Source organism: Denticeps clupeoides, chromosome 12 (genome assembly GCF_900700375.1).
Source record: "Denticeps clupeoides chromosome 12, fDenClu1.1, whole genome shotgun sequence".
NCBI classification, from domain to species: Eukaryota; Metazoa; Chordata; class Actinopteri; order Clupeiformes; family Denticipitidae; genus Denticeps; species Denticeps clupeoides.
This window is the reverse complement of record NC_041718.1, coordinates 12,900,127-12,914,908: the sequence shown is the minus strand read 5'-3', so window position 1 is coordinate 12,914,908 and position 14,782 is coordinate 12,900,127. Positions and strand designations below refer to the sequence as shown.

General features: G+C 42.1%; 1 protein-coding gene and 1 long non-coding RNA gene across 2 annotated transcripts; one reads left to right on the top strand and one right to left on the bottom strand.

Moving 5' to 3' along the window:
• Positions 1–71: 71 nt before the first annotated feature.
• Positions 72–13,007, bottom strand: LOC114800451 (coiled-coil domain-containing protein 30). Its single transcript, XM_028997843.1, has 21 exons — positions 12,796–13,007; positions 11,061–11,243; positions 10,859–10,979; positions 10,555–10,775; positions 10,287–10,388; positions 10,043–10,202; positions 9,888–9,959; positions 9,701–9,816; positions 9,560–9,619; positions 9,417–9,481; positions 8,752–8,944; positions 6,079–6,189; positions 4,159–4,329; positions 3,931–4,016; positions 3,142–3,301; positions 2,912–3,024; positions 2,313–2,454; positions 2,068–2,204; positions 1,032–1,128; positions 462–514; positions 72–392 (listed from the first exon to the last, which is right to left on the bottom strand). The coding sequence occupies exons 1-21, from the start codon at positions 12,808–12,810 to the stop codon at positions 185–187; spliced, it is 2,586 nt and encodes an 861-aa protein (XP_028853676.1). The 5' UTR covers positions 12,811–13,007; the 3' UTR covers positions 72–184.
• Positions 6,346–11,772, top strand: LOC114800455 (uncharacterized). Its single transcript, XR_003751394.1, has 3 exons — positions 6,346–6,414; positions 10,587–10,993; positions 11,094–11,772. It is a non-coding gene; the product is annotated as an uncharacterized LOC114800455 (long non-coding RNA).
• Positions 13,008–14,782: the final 1,775 nt, after the last annotated feature.

The window sequence follows — 14,782 nt, the reverse complement described above, 5'->3', positions numbered from 1 at the left end:
TTTAATTGTGGTTATTATTAGTTCTGCTCATCAATAAAGTATTTTCAATAAAAATTTAAATTGACTACAAATTCCAGGCCCTTTTTGGGGGCTATTTTAATTGATTATTGAAAAATAATAACATTATTTACATATCTTTAATTCATTTGAAATACCACATAAAATGCCTTTTTTTCTTCTTTTTTTACTCCTGATTACGATCAATGCTGGGACAGTCTGACAGGGCCAGGGTGTCCGAAGAGTGCGGAGAAGAAGTCAAGTTCAGGTAGCCCAGCTCTGACATCCACATTTGTGGCATTGTGATTGAAGATCTTAGATTTTCCAGACATTTAACCTTTGACGTACTGATTAGATCTAGCAGGCCACTCAGGTCACATCCTTTAGGCGCCAGGCTGTCGAGAAGAAGTGAAAGTCATACAATGAAAATACTTTAAGACAAAAAAAAAAAAAATAAATGTTACCTGGACTTTCTGCAAATAATCGGCCATTCCTGAGGACTGAGCTTTTCCAGTTCCTACAAGTGGAAAGGAACAACAGTGTTTACATCCTTTCTTACTAATCAGTGACACATTTAAAAAAAATCGTTAACATGATTCACCATGATTTCTCACTACACACTCTGTGTGCGTTTGAGAAAAATAGGTATAGTGCATTTGAACAGTCATTCTTTATGTTCATCATCACCGTCCACATGGCCCGCAACTTTCACCTCCTCTGGCTGATATTTACAAGGCTCCACCCATAACCAAATGATTCAGATTTTTTTTAGCTGACTATGGAAACACTGTACACACCACATAACGGAACTTTTCATAATGCACGCTACCAAACAGAATAAGGCTATGTTCTTTGCAAAAAAATGTGTTTATCTGATGTACGTATTTAACGTAATGACATTTAGTTCTCTCTGCTGCATAAGTACTATTTGGTCATATCTGAAAGTGGACACGTGAGTTCGCATTGACCACAACGCTGCACCCATTTGGTAAACCTTCAGCAGAGATTAGAATAACACACAATCTATCATGTACCTTGCTCCCCAGTACACACTCTAGCTTTGCTACCGCACTGGACTTCTCCAGGACGCTGTCCTCCAGCTGTCTGTTCTCCTTCTCCAGAAACTCAACTCTAGTAGAATAAAGTTGAAGCAACAAGTTGTGATTCAGTTGCGAGTGACCCATCAATGTGAAACTGGAGCAAAGCTGAAACTACTTTATTTGAATGCTCATATGTCAAATCTATTAAAGCAATTGCAGGTCTCATTGCATGATTTTACTGTTAATATTACAAAAAAATAATTGTGCTGGGCAATATACCAATGATAACCTTTCAAAATGAATATATTGCTTGCATTGTTAATATCAATATAATCTGATGCTGTGCATTATGTAATGTGTGAGAGAGAGAGGCTTTCACACATTATCTGAATAATCTAAGATTACTGGCTTCACAAAATAAATGTTGATTGCTTTGTAATAGATTGTATTTAATAGATTGTATTTAAATCAGTTTGGAGAAGACACTGCATTCCATCATAAACATCTTGTCCCATATCTGAAAAAGTGGTGGATACGTTACCATAAAACAACATGGTTTTGAATGACCTCGATTGATAGAAATGTTAGTGAGTGGCCTGAGGCAAGCTGTTCATGCCAGAAAACCCACCACCACGCACCAGATACAGCAAGCAAAGGTTCACAGTTTTGCCATGCACGATTAAGTATGTTGGAAAAACTTTAGTAAAAGAAAATTCTCATAACCAATAAACAGATGAGCAATATTTGTGAACTTGTTTGAGCTTCTACTTTGAAAAGACTGAAAATCTGATGCTTGAGTGAAAATTTGGAACACTTTTTCTGTGTTGTATATTTCCACTAGTGCTCAATCTCAATAGGACAAAAGTTTTCACTCCAGTTTCTCTGCAATGAATAAATGAGTGTTGTCAGCGCGCATCAGAACAGATGCAGGTATGGAGTTTGTAGGAGTGTTGCGTGGTGCACCACAGAAGAAGAAGATCAGTGATTACGTAGAAAGATAGGTCACTGTTTTTGTGCTGGAGGTGTGCACCTTCGCTGCATGGCTGAGTATGCACACATGGTGCTGGTGACTTTGTTCTGCTCTTTGATAAGTCTTGGCTGCAGACTGTTGTTTTCAAGCAGCAGCTTACTGTTCACCTCACCCATGTTCCTGGCCAGATCCTTTTCCTGGTGACTCCAAAAAAACAATACATTTTAAAAATAGTGCAAAAAAAAAATTAAAACAGACGAGCATTGTTTTGTTGATATGCTTCAGAAATGGGCAATGGGACTCACCTTCTCCAATTTTTTAATGAGAAGATTAAGGTCCCTCTCCAGCCTTTGGATCTTTTCATCCCGCCCACAGATCTCCTTCAGAAATGCTTGCTTTGCCCGGCTCATCTTGGTTTTGTGCTGGCACTGCTTTTCGTTATACTTGCTGGAGAAGGGTTCTGGTTACTATTACTCTGCTGGGATTACTATACAGATTATTATTGAGGTTAGGCAGTGGTATCCTAGCAGCTATGGAAACAGACTGCAACCAACCATCATGGTGCCACTGGGGTACCCATGAGAAAGGAACCATCCCCACACTGCTCCCAGGGCACCATTCATGGCTGCCCAATGCTCATAATGGTTCATGGGTTAAATGCTTGTTTTATTTATTTATTTATTGTATTACTATTGTTGTATATTGTGTGTGTGTGTGTGTGTGTGTGTGTGTATATATATATATATATATAATTGCGGCCATATTGCGACACTCAGATTTTATATTATTGATACTCAGATTTGATAATGTTGCCTTTTCATTAAAACCCCATTAATTAATAAGAAGAATACTGGACTATCTATGTTTTTTTTTGTTCCTGTAGAAGGCATCATGACTCATTCACCTGGTCAGTGAATCCAGATCTATCATGAGTAGTTTGAGCTGCGTCTCAAGCCTCTCCACTTCCAGATGCCTGGAATGGAGCCTCTGCTCAAGGTCATGGTTGCTCCTCTTCAGCTGCAGAGAGAAGAAGTGCAGAGTCGTTTTTGTACCGTTAGTAGTAGCTTGTGTGGCATTCAGTTTTAGATGGAAGTGTGCAATAATGAAGTAGATCCAAACATATGTTAAACTCACTTCCTCTTCAGTGCCTTTGTTGTTCTTTTGAAGGACGTCCAGTTGTATCTCTAAATCTTTCATATGTTGACTGAGCTGCACTGTGAATTGTTTCAGAGTGATCTCCATATCTTGGGGTGCCAATAGGGATTCATGTAGCTCACCGTGATCCCACAGCTTCCTGTCATGGGCAGTTTTGCAGATGTGCAATGCTGGTAAACGGTACATTGAGGGCAGTAAAACCACAATGATTTTCCAACCAACAAAGACAGTGTTGGTTGTTTCTCCAGAAGTGGAAGAAGTGACATCACACACAGAACTGTTGCAACACCACAGTCATGTCTAACCTGAATTTTGTACTGAATTACACAAGAGGATGTTTAGTTGTCCCAAAGAGCAGTGTGTTCAATATTTATTTAAAATGCATTTTGTGTATTCTTTTAACCCAGCTGATTTCATACTTGCATACACTTTAATATTTGCCGCACACAGCACAATAAACTTGGCCAAGAATTTGCCTTTATCGTTGAATATACTTTCAACGTATTAAACTAAAATCAGGGTCACTACATTAGTATAATAAGTCTAGGGTCAAAAAAGCTTGATAAATGTATACTGGGAACATCAATCACCCCTTAACATCAGATCAACCAATTATTTCCCCCAAACAATGCTAATGTTCAAATGTATAACTTAAACACCACTTGTTTAATCAGAGCTTATGACACTAGCATGTTGCATGCATGCCTTGAAACGGAAGTCACACTACTCAGACAAACCCATAGAAGCACAGGAAGAAGTGTTTAGCACCTTTGAAATTTGTTCTTTGGAACTGTGTTCCACTCTTGGTGCAGCTGATATCGATTGTTCTGCATTTTCTGCGGGATACTGCATACCTTTAACACAAAGGGAGCACCCACATGTTGAATATGCAGATGAGGACAATTACTGCTGCATTTAACAGAGTTTTTTTTTTTTTTTTTTGTGCACATGCTTGTGAATTTAAGGTTATAGTTAACACGATGATGTCATATCTACCTTCTGGTTCTCTTCCTGCAAGCAGGCCATTAACCTCACCAAATGGAGGTTTTCAGATTTCTGACACTGCAACTCCTTCTCCAATGTTCTGAAGAGCTCTTCGCTCCTCTCCAAGGCTCCGTCCTTCTTCCTGCAATCTTCAATCTTCTCTTGCAGTGAGGACTGTAGGGACTAAGGGCAGCGACAACCATTTTTTACATTATTTATTTAAAGCTAACTGCTGTGTAACTTACTGGAATCATACAAGTTATTTTGTTGAATTTTGTTTATCCACCTTGCAGATCTGACCAACCTGTCAATCGTTTCAGTGGTTTTGCAAATTGTCTCTTCTTCTCTGTCTCTTCTCACCTTGCAGGTTGCATACATCTCACTTTAGCTATTTACAGGGTAGGCCTATTTGCGACCAGTGCACGGCTGGGTCAAGAGGAACTGGCTGAGCACCCAGAATATGGTCTGACTGCCTTACAAGAGGAAGTCAAAGATGCTATCTTCTTATTGAGCTACACAACCTAAAGCTGTCATTTAACCAGCAACATGTGTATTTTATATAAGTGTTTAGAATGGAGAAATCCGACTGGTCTGTTTATATTTTCTTTGCCTTTAGCAGATGGCCAGTTGAGCCATATACTGAGCACTAGGTCTTTCATGACTGAAGTTGTGTGACCCATCTTGAACAACATTTTGTTATCTCACCCTGAACTCCCAGAATTATTATTCACTCTCACTCCTTAACCACTTAACCTGTTAATCAGGATTATGGCTGCCAGAGCCCATTCCCACCTCACATTCACTCACACCTACAGTCATGATCGGAAGTGGCAGGAAAATTACTTTGAAAATGTGATTCATTACAATTTTTCCCATTTAAATTTTAATAGAGGTCATCTTAAATCTGTGTCATTTTCCTGTTGTAATACTGCCCAGTTTCTGAAGGGAGGGTATAATGCTCTGCTTCAGAATGTCACTGTACATTTTGACATTCATGTTCAGCACTCATGCAGCCCCAAACAGTGGCACTCACACCATCATGCTTGACTGTAGGCAAGACACAATTGTCTTTGTACTCCTCACCTGGTTGCCTCCACTCGTGCTTGATATCGTGTCATGGACTGACTACGGAGTGGCTCTGTGATTCCACTTTGATGATTACACCAAGTATCTGATCTAATCTGGAGATCACAGTCCCCTGTGAAGACTGTATGGATGCGGCTAACGAGAGGAAGTGAGCCAAGTACCAGGAGTTTCACTTTCACTTTCAATCAGGTTTAGCCACAGAAACTGTCACAAGGTGGCTATGGATAAAGAGGGCTGAATTGTGGGCAAATGCTGCTGGCACAAAGGCTGGGGTCTGATCCACCCTCCGGTTGGGTCGCCTGGGCGAGGGTGTCTGATGCTTGAAAGGCCTGAAACACCCCATGAGCCCATGCGCTGTCCCAGCGCATCTGCATGATGTATCTTTCAACATCTATTTAAGTTGTATTTAGTGTGATATAGAGAAATCTACCTGGAATAGAATATGTGTTTAGAATAAGCATTAATGGTCTTAGTGGTCCCCTAATAAGATATCTGAATATAGGGGGACAAAATTCCAGATCTGACTGTCTGAGCTGCTGCTCTCTGAACGGTGAAGCAGAATGGCCAAAGCACTCTTTACACATATCATAATTTCTAGCCACTGCAAGATCATAGACAGGCGAGGAGAACTCACAAAGTGAAATTTTCATGATATGGGACCTTTACAAATGGAGAAACCCCACTGGGGGTTTGCTTTCTTTGTCATAGTCATATTATAACAGGAGAGCTTCAGTGGACTGTTTTTTGCTCCTTCTCACACAAAGCTTTAAAGCTTCTCTTCTCTTCTGAACTCCTGGAATTATTGTTATTAAAAGAATATACATAACCACCACTCAACAACTGTACCTGTGAAACATCCTTTTCTTTTTCTATGTCTGCCTGTAGTTTACTGGATTGCTGCCACTCCGTATGTAAGGCAGACTGCAGACGTCTGACCTCTTCTTTCAGCAGCTGCATCTGAGGGGGTGACAAGAGATCCCTGAACATTCCAACACCAGTGCTGAGAGTCTAATACCTCAAAGCCCTCTGAAATGATAAAGTATAGAGCACACATTGAAAACAAGTATTTTTATATGTTGTTGTTTTTTTTTTATTTAGAACCTTTTGGTACAGAGAACAGTCAAGTTGCAGTTTCTGAATCAAGTTCCTCTGTCCCTCTGCTCAGCTCACCCCAGGCAAAGTGTAGGTACATGTTTCCTACTACCACTTACTCGTAAAAGCATTCCTTTTGACATTTTAGCTGGCAATGACCTATGATGCTGTTTTGACTGTTCTCAGTGTTCTGGTTAGGACACCTTAAATTAATAAATGTATGCTTCAGTCACTGGAACTGTGAACACTAGAATATGTGAACTGCTTATAACGTCTTTGTTCTTTCCTCCACTGTCAAATTGAAAATTTCTCATTTTCAGTGCCGAATGCCACTGAGGTGGCTTGGTCTAGCTTTGAAGAACGTTTGCTCCAGAGATCAGAAGCACTAGTGAGCAACATTAGAAAATATACAGAACAGGCCAAAAGTTTGGACACACCTTCTCATTCAATGTGTTTTCTTCATTTTCATGACCATTTACGTTGGTAGATTCTCACTGAAGGCATCAAAACTATGAATGAACACATGTGGTGTTATGTATTTAACAAAAAGTGGAGACCTGACCTCCACAGTCACCGGACCTGAACCCAGTGTAGATGGTTTGGGGTGAGCTGGACTGTAGAGTGCTTAAACTTCATTCTGGTGCTCCCAGGTGCCATGCAGACCTTTTTACGTTTTCTTACACTATGGCATACTAAACCATTTTGTAAACTAAAGATCCGTTGGTCTTTATGTTAGACAGTTGGTGTTATAAATATTTTTTTCAATTGCTTTAACCTGCTTAGCATCACCACCATCTCAACAAAGCAGAAGACATCTCTTGCAAATGTATAAAACCTTTTTAACACAATTAACATGCACCACTGTTTTTAACTCCCAACTATTAGAAACTAATTATGTAAGTAAGATATCACCAAAGCTCCCTTTGGACACTCCTAATAGGTGCAACCTCTGTGTTGTCTCTGAAGGAATGGATTGAAATGGTCTAAGGCAGACATGAGTGAGAGAAAGCGATAGACAGGCCCAAGGAAGAGGAACCCGTATGCAAGATGCACGATTTGTTATGTTCTAATAGTTTTCGTTTTATGTACCATTTACAGCATTTCAGTTTTTGAGCCACAGTCTGTAAAAAAGAATGGCATGGGAGTAATGATTCTGGATCCAATTCTTTCCAATTTGGTACATACCCTTTATGTAAAAAGTCAACAAATAGCACAGTCTACCACAATTACAAGACAAAATGCCTTGTTTCACACCGATTGCTGTATGTTGTTGTCCATTGTGTAATGACTGACTGAACAGAAATGAGCCTTTGGGTGTGCAATGGTTTGTCGTTGTCATGGCCAGAAGGCTAGTGTGCTACTGTGGAAGGTTTGCTGTGTGTTGTGTGCGTTTGTGTGTGTGTGTGGGTTGCTTAGTGGTCGCCTAGTACTATATCTGAAGTCTCTTTTCAAAATTCAGCCTTGGTGCAGAACTACAACCACTTTTTCGCCAGTAACAGTAATTACATTTCCCCAGGACGTGGCGTTTCTGTGTTTGTAGCCTTAAATGATAACGAGTAGGAGAGAGGTGGGTCGTGGAGAAGAGGGGGCATTCGTGGATATAATGTCATCAACACCAGTCACAAACCACAAATAAGCAGTGTCTGCATTTTTTCTGAAAAAAATAAAATTAACCCAGTGTTTCACATGACGGCACAGAGTAACTGCAATGCTTCACACATTTGGAAGCCATGATGGTCGGTGGAGATAATGTTTTAGGGGAGGGTGGGAAATTGTCTGGCCGGAAAAAGCATGAGAAAGGGGAGGTAACCTTTCTCCTTGAAGGTTTTCACCCTGAAGCCTTCTTCACAACATGAACTTCTCTCTTTGAAGTTTTTGATGATCCAATAAATGGTTGATTTAGGTGCATTCTTAGTAGCAGCAAAATCTTTGTCATTGAAGCCTTTTTTATGTGACAATAGAATGACTGCACGTTTTCTTGTAGGTTACCATGATTAACAGAGGAAGAACAAAGATTTCAAGTATCACCCTCCTTTTAAAGCATCCAGTCTGCTATTCTAACTCAACCAGCATGACAGAACGATCTCCAGCCTTGTGCTCTTCAACACACTCACTTGTGTTAACGAGAAGATCACTGAAATGATCTCAGCAGGTCCTTTTGTGGCAGGGCTGAAGTGCAGTGGAAATTGTCTTTTTGGGACAATTCATCTGATCACTCTTCATAACATTCAGGAGTTTATGTAAATTGCCATAAAAAAACGGAAGCAGCGAACAGTATTTGTGTCATTCTCAAAACGTTTGGCCACTACTGCACACAGCGAATAGCGAGTCTCTTTCCCCCTCTAGCGATGAAAATACGCAATGACAAAACAACACAGAAAACTACAAAAAAAAAAGAAAAAAAGACACACACCACATAATCCCCACCTCCTGCCTGAGGTCTTCCTCAGTGGTTCTGAGTTTCTGCTCCTGGTGCTGAGTCAGACTCTGTGCTTCCTGCAGCAGGGCCACCACCTGCTGCTTCTGGAGCCGCAGCGCCTCACACTCCTCCTGCTGCTGCTGCACATGCCGCTGGAGATCCCCCAGCACCTGCTCCTTCTCCTGCAGGACTTCACGGCACCTGCAGCCCACATTTCACGTCAACAACAATTGATAGTTCTGCAAACAACATATTGCTTAGAAAAAATCCCTGCATCTCTGCCTAAACTGCTCTAAAGTAGCTTCAGTGAAAGTGAAGTGATTGTCATTGAGAGACACTGCAGCACAGCGAATGGTGCACACAGTGAAATGTGTCCTCTGCTTTTACCCATCACTCAATTCCTGACTACTTCTAAAAACTGTGTGTACTTTGCATGAAGTATTTGCTGCCTCCAGTTAGGGGTCGCCACAGCGGATAAACCAGTCTGCATATTGACTTCATTTACCTGGGCTTGGGACTGGCACAAGAAATGCAATGTATGAGCTCCTGTGGCTGGGTTATGGTTTACACAACTTACTGGTATTAAATAAATGCACTGAATTATGTACAGTTAATGTAGAAATAGACATACATTTAAATGGGAAGATAAGTAATATAACAGATTAGACAAGACCTTTTATGGATCCTGTCTTCATCACATCTTGACAGTTCTCCTAACGTCTTGACTCCACCCTCCATCTAACAAATAACACATGTAATTACAAAACAAACCTCATTCATGTAATGCAAGATTTAGTTTACTTCTGCTTGGCTGACCTTTGTCTTCTGTGGTCGGACATCACTTTCATCATCATTGTCCTCCAAATTTTTATCAAGCTATGTGAACATGAGAACTATTGTTAATGTGTCGTCACAAAAAAAAAAGAATTATGCAAATCTCTCTGTACACGGGCGCACCATGTTCAAAAGAGTCAAGCGCTCAGCATCTAAGCTTCGCACCCGCTCTCTCAGGACTCGGATCTCCTGATCCAGGCACTCATTCTGTTCCTTCGCCCTGCGGATCTCTGCAACATCTAACACAAGAGAAGGACTAAGTTAGTTTGGCAGTTTTGCTTTAATGTTTTCGTATGTAATGAGGTCTCACCACAGCGTTTTAGCTTCTCTACTTCGCGCCGGAGCAATTCAACTTCCCGCTGAGCTCCCTGAAGTTCTGGCTCTGTTGGATCAGGCAAGCAAAAGTATTCCTAGTTCCAACGGCACATGACGTTTCTACAGAAAAAGTCTACGCATTTCTGTTACCATAAGCGCTCTGGGTCAGGTGAGCTGATTCCAGCTCATCCGTCAGCCTGCGGATCTCCTTGTGAGCCATGGACAGGCGACGAGAGGCCTCATCCAGGTCCCTCTCCAGATGCTGCTGCTTAATGCTGTCAGCCTTGTGAGACTGCAGGCCATCAGATGGCTAAAAGATTCAATACTTGGATTCATGGGTGACTGATAAGATGGTCAATTAATAACAGTCTTCAAAAACAGACCAAAGACCCACCAGAAATGACTTCTCTCGGCTCTGGACCTTGCGTAGTCCTAGGAGTTTTTTCCAGGGGCTCTGACCATGGGTTTGCAGAATGGGTCTGAGAATGGGTAGCAACTAAAGATGGACAATTACTGAGAATGTAATATTACACAACCCCAGATATTTTGATTCTGATATCAAACCTTTTCTGTATTTTGAAGAATTTATTTACCAGATAGCAACTCATACATCGTTAACTAAGATCATTAATATGGAGACAGGAGCAGCTGATTTATTCTACCTCCACTTTTTCCGCCTTTTCTGTGGATGCAGGCATCGTGTCTCTGGAGGAAGGTGATGAGGCACCAGGCTCACCCGCTTTGGTCTCCAGGGTCTCAGGTCTCTCCAGCAGTGAGGACCTCTCTGCAAGCAGGTAGGCCACCTGCTCGCTGGGGCTGAATGGGATGAGCTCGACCAGGCCGGCCTGGTACAGCATCTCCGCCACCTCGTTCTTTTGAGAATCTGCACAGAGCCGTCGGGGTACAGCAGGTCACCACCACAGAGGTGCCAGCCAACTCAGATCAAATCAAAAGGAGAGCGCGCACCTTGCTGAAGGCTCATCTGCTTCAACTGGGTGTGCAGCATTTGGTTTTCCTGCCCGTACTTCAGACCCACTAAGTTCTGCTTATCGCTCAGAGCTCGAATTTGCTCCAGCGTCTTCTGGACCTTAGAGCGCACAGGTAAGATTAGACATGCAGCTCAAAACTAGAAATTCCAAATCAAGCCTAAGGTCCATCACCTACATACCATTGCCTTCTCTGCCACATGCTCTGACTGCAGGGACTTCAGCTTGTGCGTGACTGTGCCGAGGCTGTTCTCCGTCCGTCTGTAGAGCTTCCACAGGTGCAGCAGTCGCTGCGTCATGCTGGCCTCGGGGCTCATGCCATCCTCCACCAGTCGAATCTCCATCTCCTCCAGCTCCTTAAAACACTGTGTTAACATACACATGTAAAAACTGTAACCTCAGTTTTACATACAGTGTAAAATCTCAGGTATGACATCCTTCAAAATACACAATTCTTGGAAATTCTTGGAAATAACTTGTGTCCAAACCCTACCAGGACCTCTTCAAGCATCTAGTACTAAATACAAGCCTGATATGTCTTGTGAATAATTATATTATTTGTACTAATTCTCACATGTTTTCAGTATACACAATACACAATAAAGTAGTAATGATGGCAATATGCTTCCAGCTAAACCGAATCCAACTTCCAACTGAATACATAATAAGTAATTTCAGTGAATTGACTTCATGTTCTTTTGACCCAGCTTGAATGCTTCATTAAATGTGCAACTTTTAATAAAGCGCAGCGCAGTCAATTTTACACACTGATCAGACGTCGCACCGGTTCAATTTACAGTACTTAACAAAAAGTGGAGACCTGGCCTCCACTGTCACCGGACCTGAACCCAGTCGAGATGGTTTGGGGTGAGCTGGACCGCAGAGTGAAGGTAAAGGGGCCAACAAGTGCTAAACACCTCTGGGAACTCCTTCAAGACTGTTGCAAAAGCGTTTCAGGTGACGACCTCTTGAAGCTCATCGAGAGAATGCCAAGAGTGTGCAAAGCAGTAATCAGAGCAAAGAAACTAGAACATAAAACATGTTTTCAGTTATTTCACCTTTTTTTGTTAAGTACATAACTCCACATGTGTTCATTCATAGTTTTGATGCCTTCAGTAAGAATCTACTAATGTAAATGGTCATGAAAATAAAGAAAACACATTGAATGAGAAAGTGTGTCCAAACTTTTGGCCTGTATAGAAACACCAGCAGTTTTAATTTAAATTAGGGCAGTGGTGGCCTAGCGGGTAAGGAAATGGACCTGGTTCGAGCTGAGCACCGTCCCCACACTCTGCTCCCCGGGCGCCTGTCATGGCCGCCCGCTGCTCACTAAGGGAGATGGTTAAAAGCAGAGGACACATTTCGTTGTGTGCACCGTGTGCTGTGCTGCAGTGTTTCACAATGACAATCACTTCACTCTCACTGCAACACTGCTGTGATTTCCAGTATGAAATAAACCAGGTGAAATAATAATATCGTGTTGGTCCAGACAGTAAAATATTGAGTCGGGTTGGTTATAAAAGCCCAGCCCTCTGGCCTGTACCGTGTCTCGGAGGAGAAGTTCTGCTCTAAACGCTACTAAAGGATGCGAGCGGTCAAATTGGACAAAACGAGGCTTCATTTCTGACGAATAATGGGTTGCTTTTCATACATTCCTGCTACTTTTAACTCAGCGTCGGTTCGAGGAGGAGTTTAGTTTTTTTTTTTTTTTTCTTTCTGGAACAGCCGCTCACGCTACGCGCAGCTGTTCATGTCCCGTTTCAAAACCGAATGCACCGAATTCTGCCGACGTTCCTTAGTTAACGTTCACTTGTTGAGGATACTTCACCGCCACTCGGTGTAAACTCGACCGACGCGAAAAAACCGCGGCGGATCGAGCCAGACCGCACGCCGAAGCGCTGAAAAAACGTCCCTTACCTCCTCCTGCTCCATGCCTTCAGTGGGCCAGAGACGGTCCCGGACCGTTCACAGGACAGGACGGCTTTCCCTCGAGTCTTCGAAAGTCACACTCCGGCATTTCCACGGTAAAATGCGTCCAAACGCATCGAACCGCGACCCGAAGTGCGGAGCCGCGGCTGCTGCTGGATGGGAACATAACGGAGCAGGGGAGCAGAAGGGAACCTTCACAGACATCCTCGGGGGCAGGACCAGAAACATACTTCTCCTAAACATCCCAGAAGTATTATTTTGTCATTATTTTGACATTAATCATGTCAACAGGTTAACTATTTTTGTGTTATTGTGGGGTATTTTCTATGTCTTATAATTCTAATTGTATCAACTCCTAATTTAAAACAAACGTTTAAGTAACATTTCATTTTTTTTATTATTTCTTTTTTTTTTTTTTTTTTAAGTATTATTTATTTTGTTCCCTATAGCTGAAGGGGCGTGGCATTATGGACCAGAGAGGCGGAGTCTGAGCGCATGATGTGCAACAGAAATCAGTAGATAGACAAACAGATACTACACAATCAATTGTACATATTATATTCCGGTGTATTTTATGTGATAGACCAACACAAAGTAGCGAATGATTGTGTTTCTACTACTACTACTACTACTTATAATAATAATGTATCAAGGCTCTTTTCAGTTCTTGCAAGACACATAAAAACCAGCATGGTGTTTGCTATAAAACACCTGAAGGACTCCCAAGATGGTATGAACCAGGCACTGCTCATCACCTGTCCAATACAGTCCCAACAGTGAAGCATGGTGGTGGCAGCATCATGCTGAGGTGGTGTTTTTCAGCTGCAGGGACAGGACACCTGGTTGCAATTGAGGAGAAGATGAATGCGGGCAATTACAGGGATATCCTGGACAAAAAAAACCTTGTCCAGAGTGCTCAGGACCTCAGACTGGGCCGAAGGTTTACCTTCCAACAAGGTTATGGCCCTAAGCACACAGCTAAAATAACGAAGGACTGGCTTGACAACAACTTTGTGACTGTTCTTGGATGGCCCAGCCAGAGCCCTGACTTAAACCCAATTGACTATCTCTGGAGAGACCTAAAAATGGCTGTCCACCAACATTTACCATCCAACCTTCCAGAACTGGAGAGGATCTGCAATGAGGAATGGCAGAGGATCCCCAGGTGGGAAAAATCTTTCCCCAAAAGACTCAGATCAAAGGGATCTTCTACTAAATACCGAGCAAAGGGTCTGAATACTTAGGACCATGTGATATTTTTTTTTGTTAATAAATCAACAATTCTGTGTTTTTCTGTCAAAAATAAACTTAAATGATTTTACCAAATGGCTGCAATACAACAAAGAGTGAAAAATTGTATGTATGATACACGACGCTCGGCACCCAGTGTACACAATGAAATGTGTTCTCTGTACGTAACCCCTCACCCTTGGTAAGTAGTGGGCAGCCATGACAGGCACCCAGGGAGCAGTGTGTGGGGACGGGACCTTGCTCAAGGGGACCTCGGTGGCACCTTTCCGGTTGGTGAACGGTTGCAACCTTCCAATCACAAGTCTGCCTGCTTAACCGCTTGGCCACCACTGTCCATGTGGCTATACAGGCATGAAGATCAGATATGGACTGATGTACCTCGATCTGGAAAGGAGCGTCTGCTAAATGCCATCAATTTAAATGTAATGTAGATGTAAAAAAGATAATGTTAGACATTGTTAGACAACGCAGATCAGTTTTTTCTGTTGCCTCGTCTAGACAAAATACGTAAACTCTGTTTGTTTCTTTATTGATAAGCCCAACTTAAGCTCTTATCGTCCTTTCATTGATGTTGCTGGGGTGGTCTGTGTTTCCCACCTTCAGGAAATGGTAATTGTCTCTCCATCGGGAGGCAATTTTACTTTTACGTGACAAAACACTGTATTACCCTACAAAACTATGATTATCTGTGGGGTGGAGATCACACAGGCTTCCACACTTCACA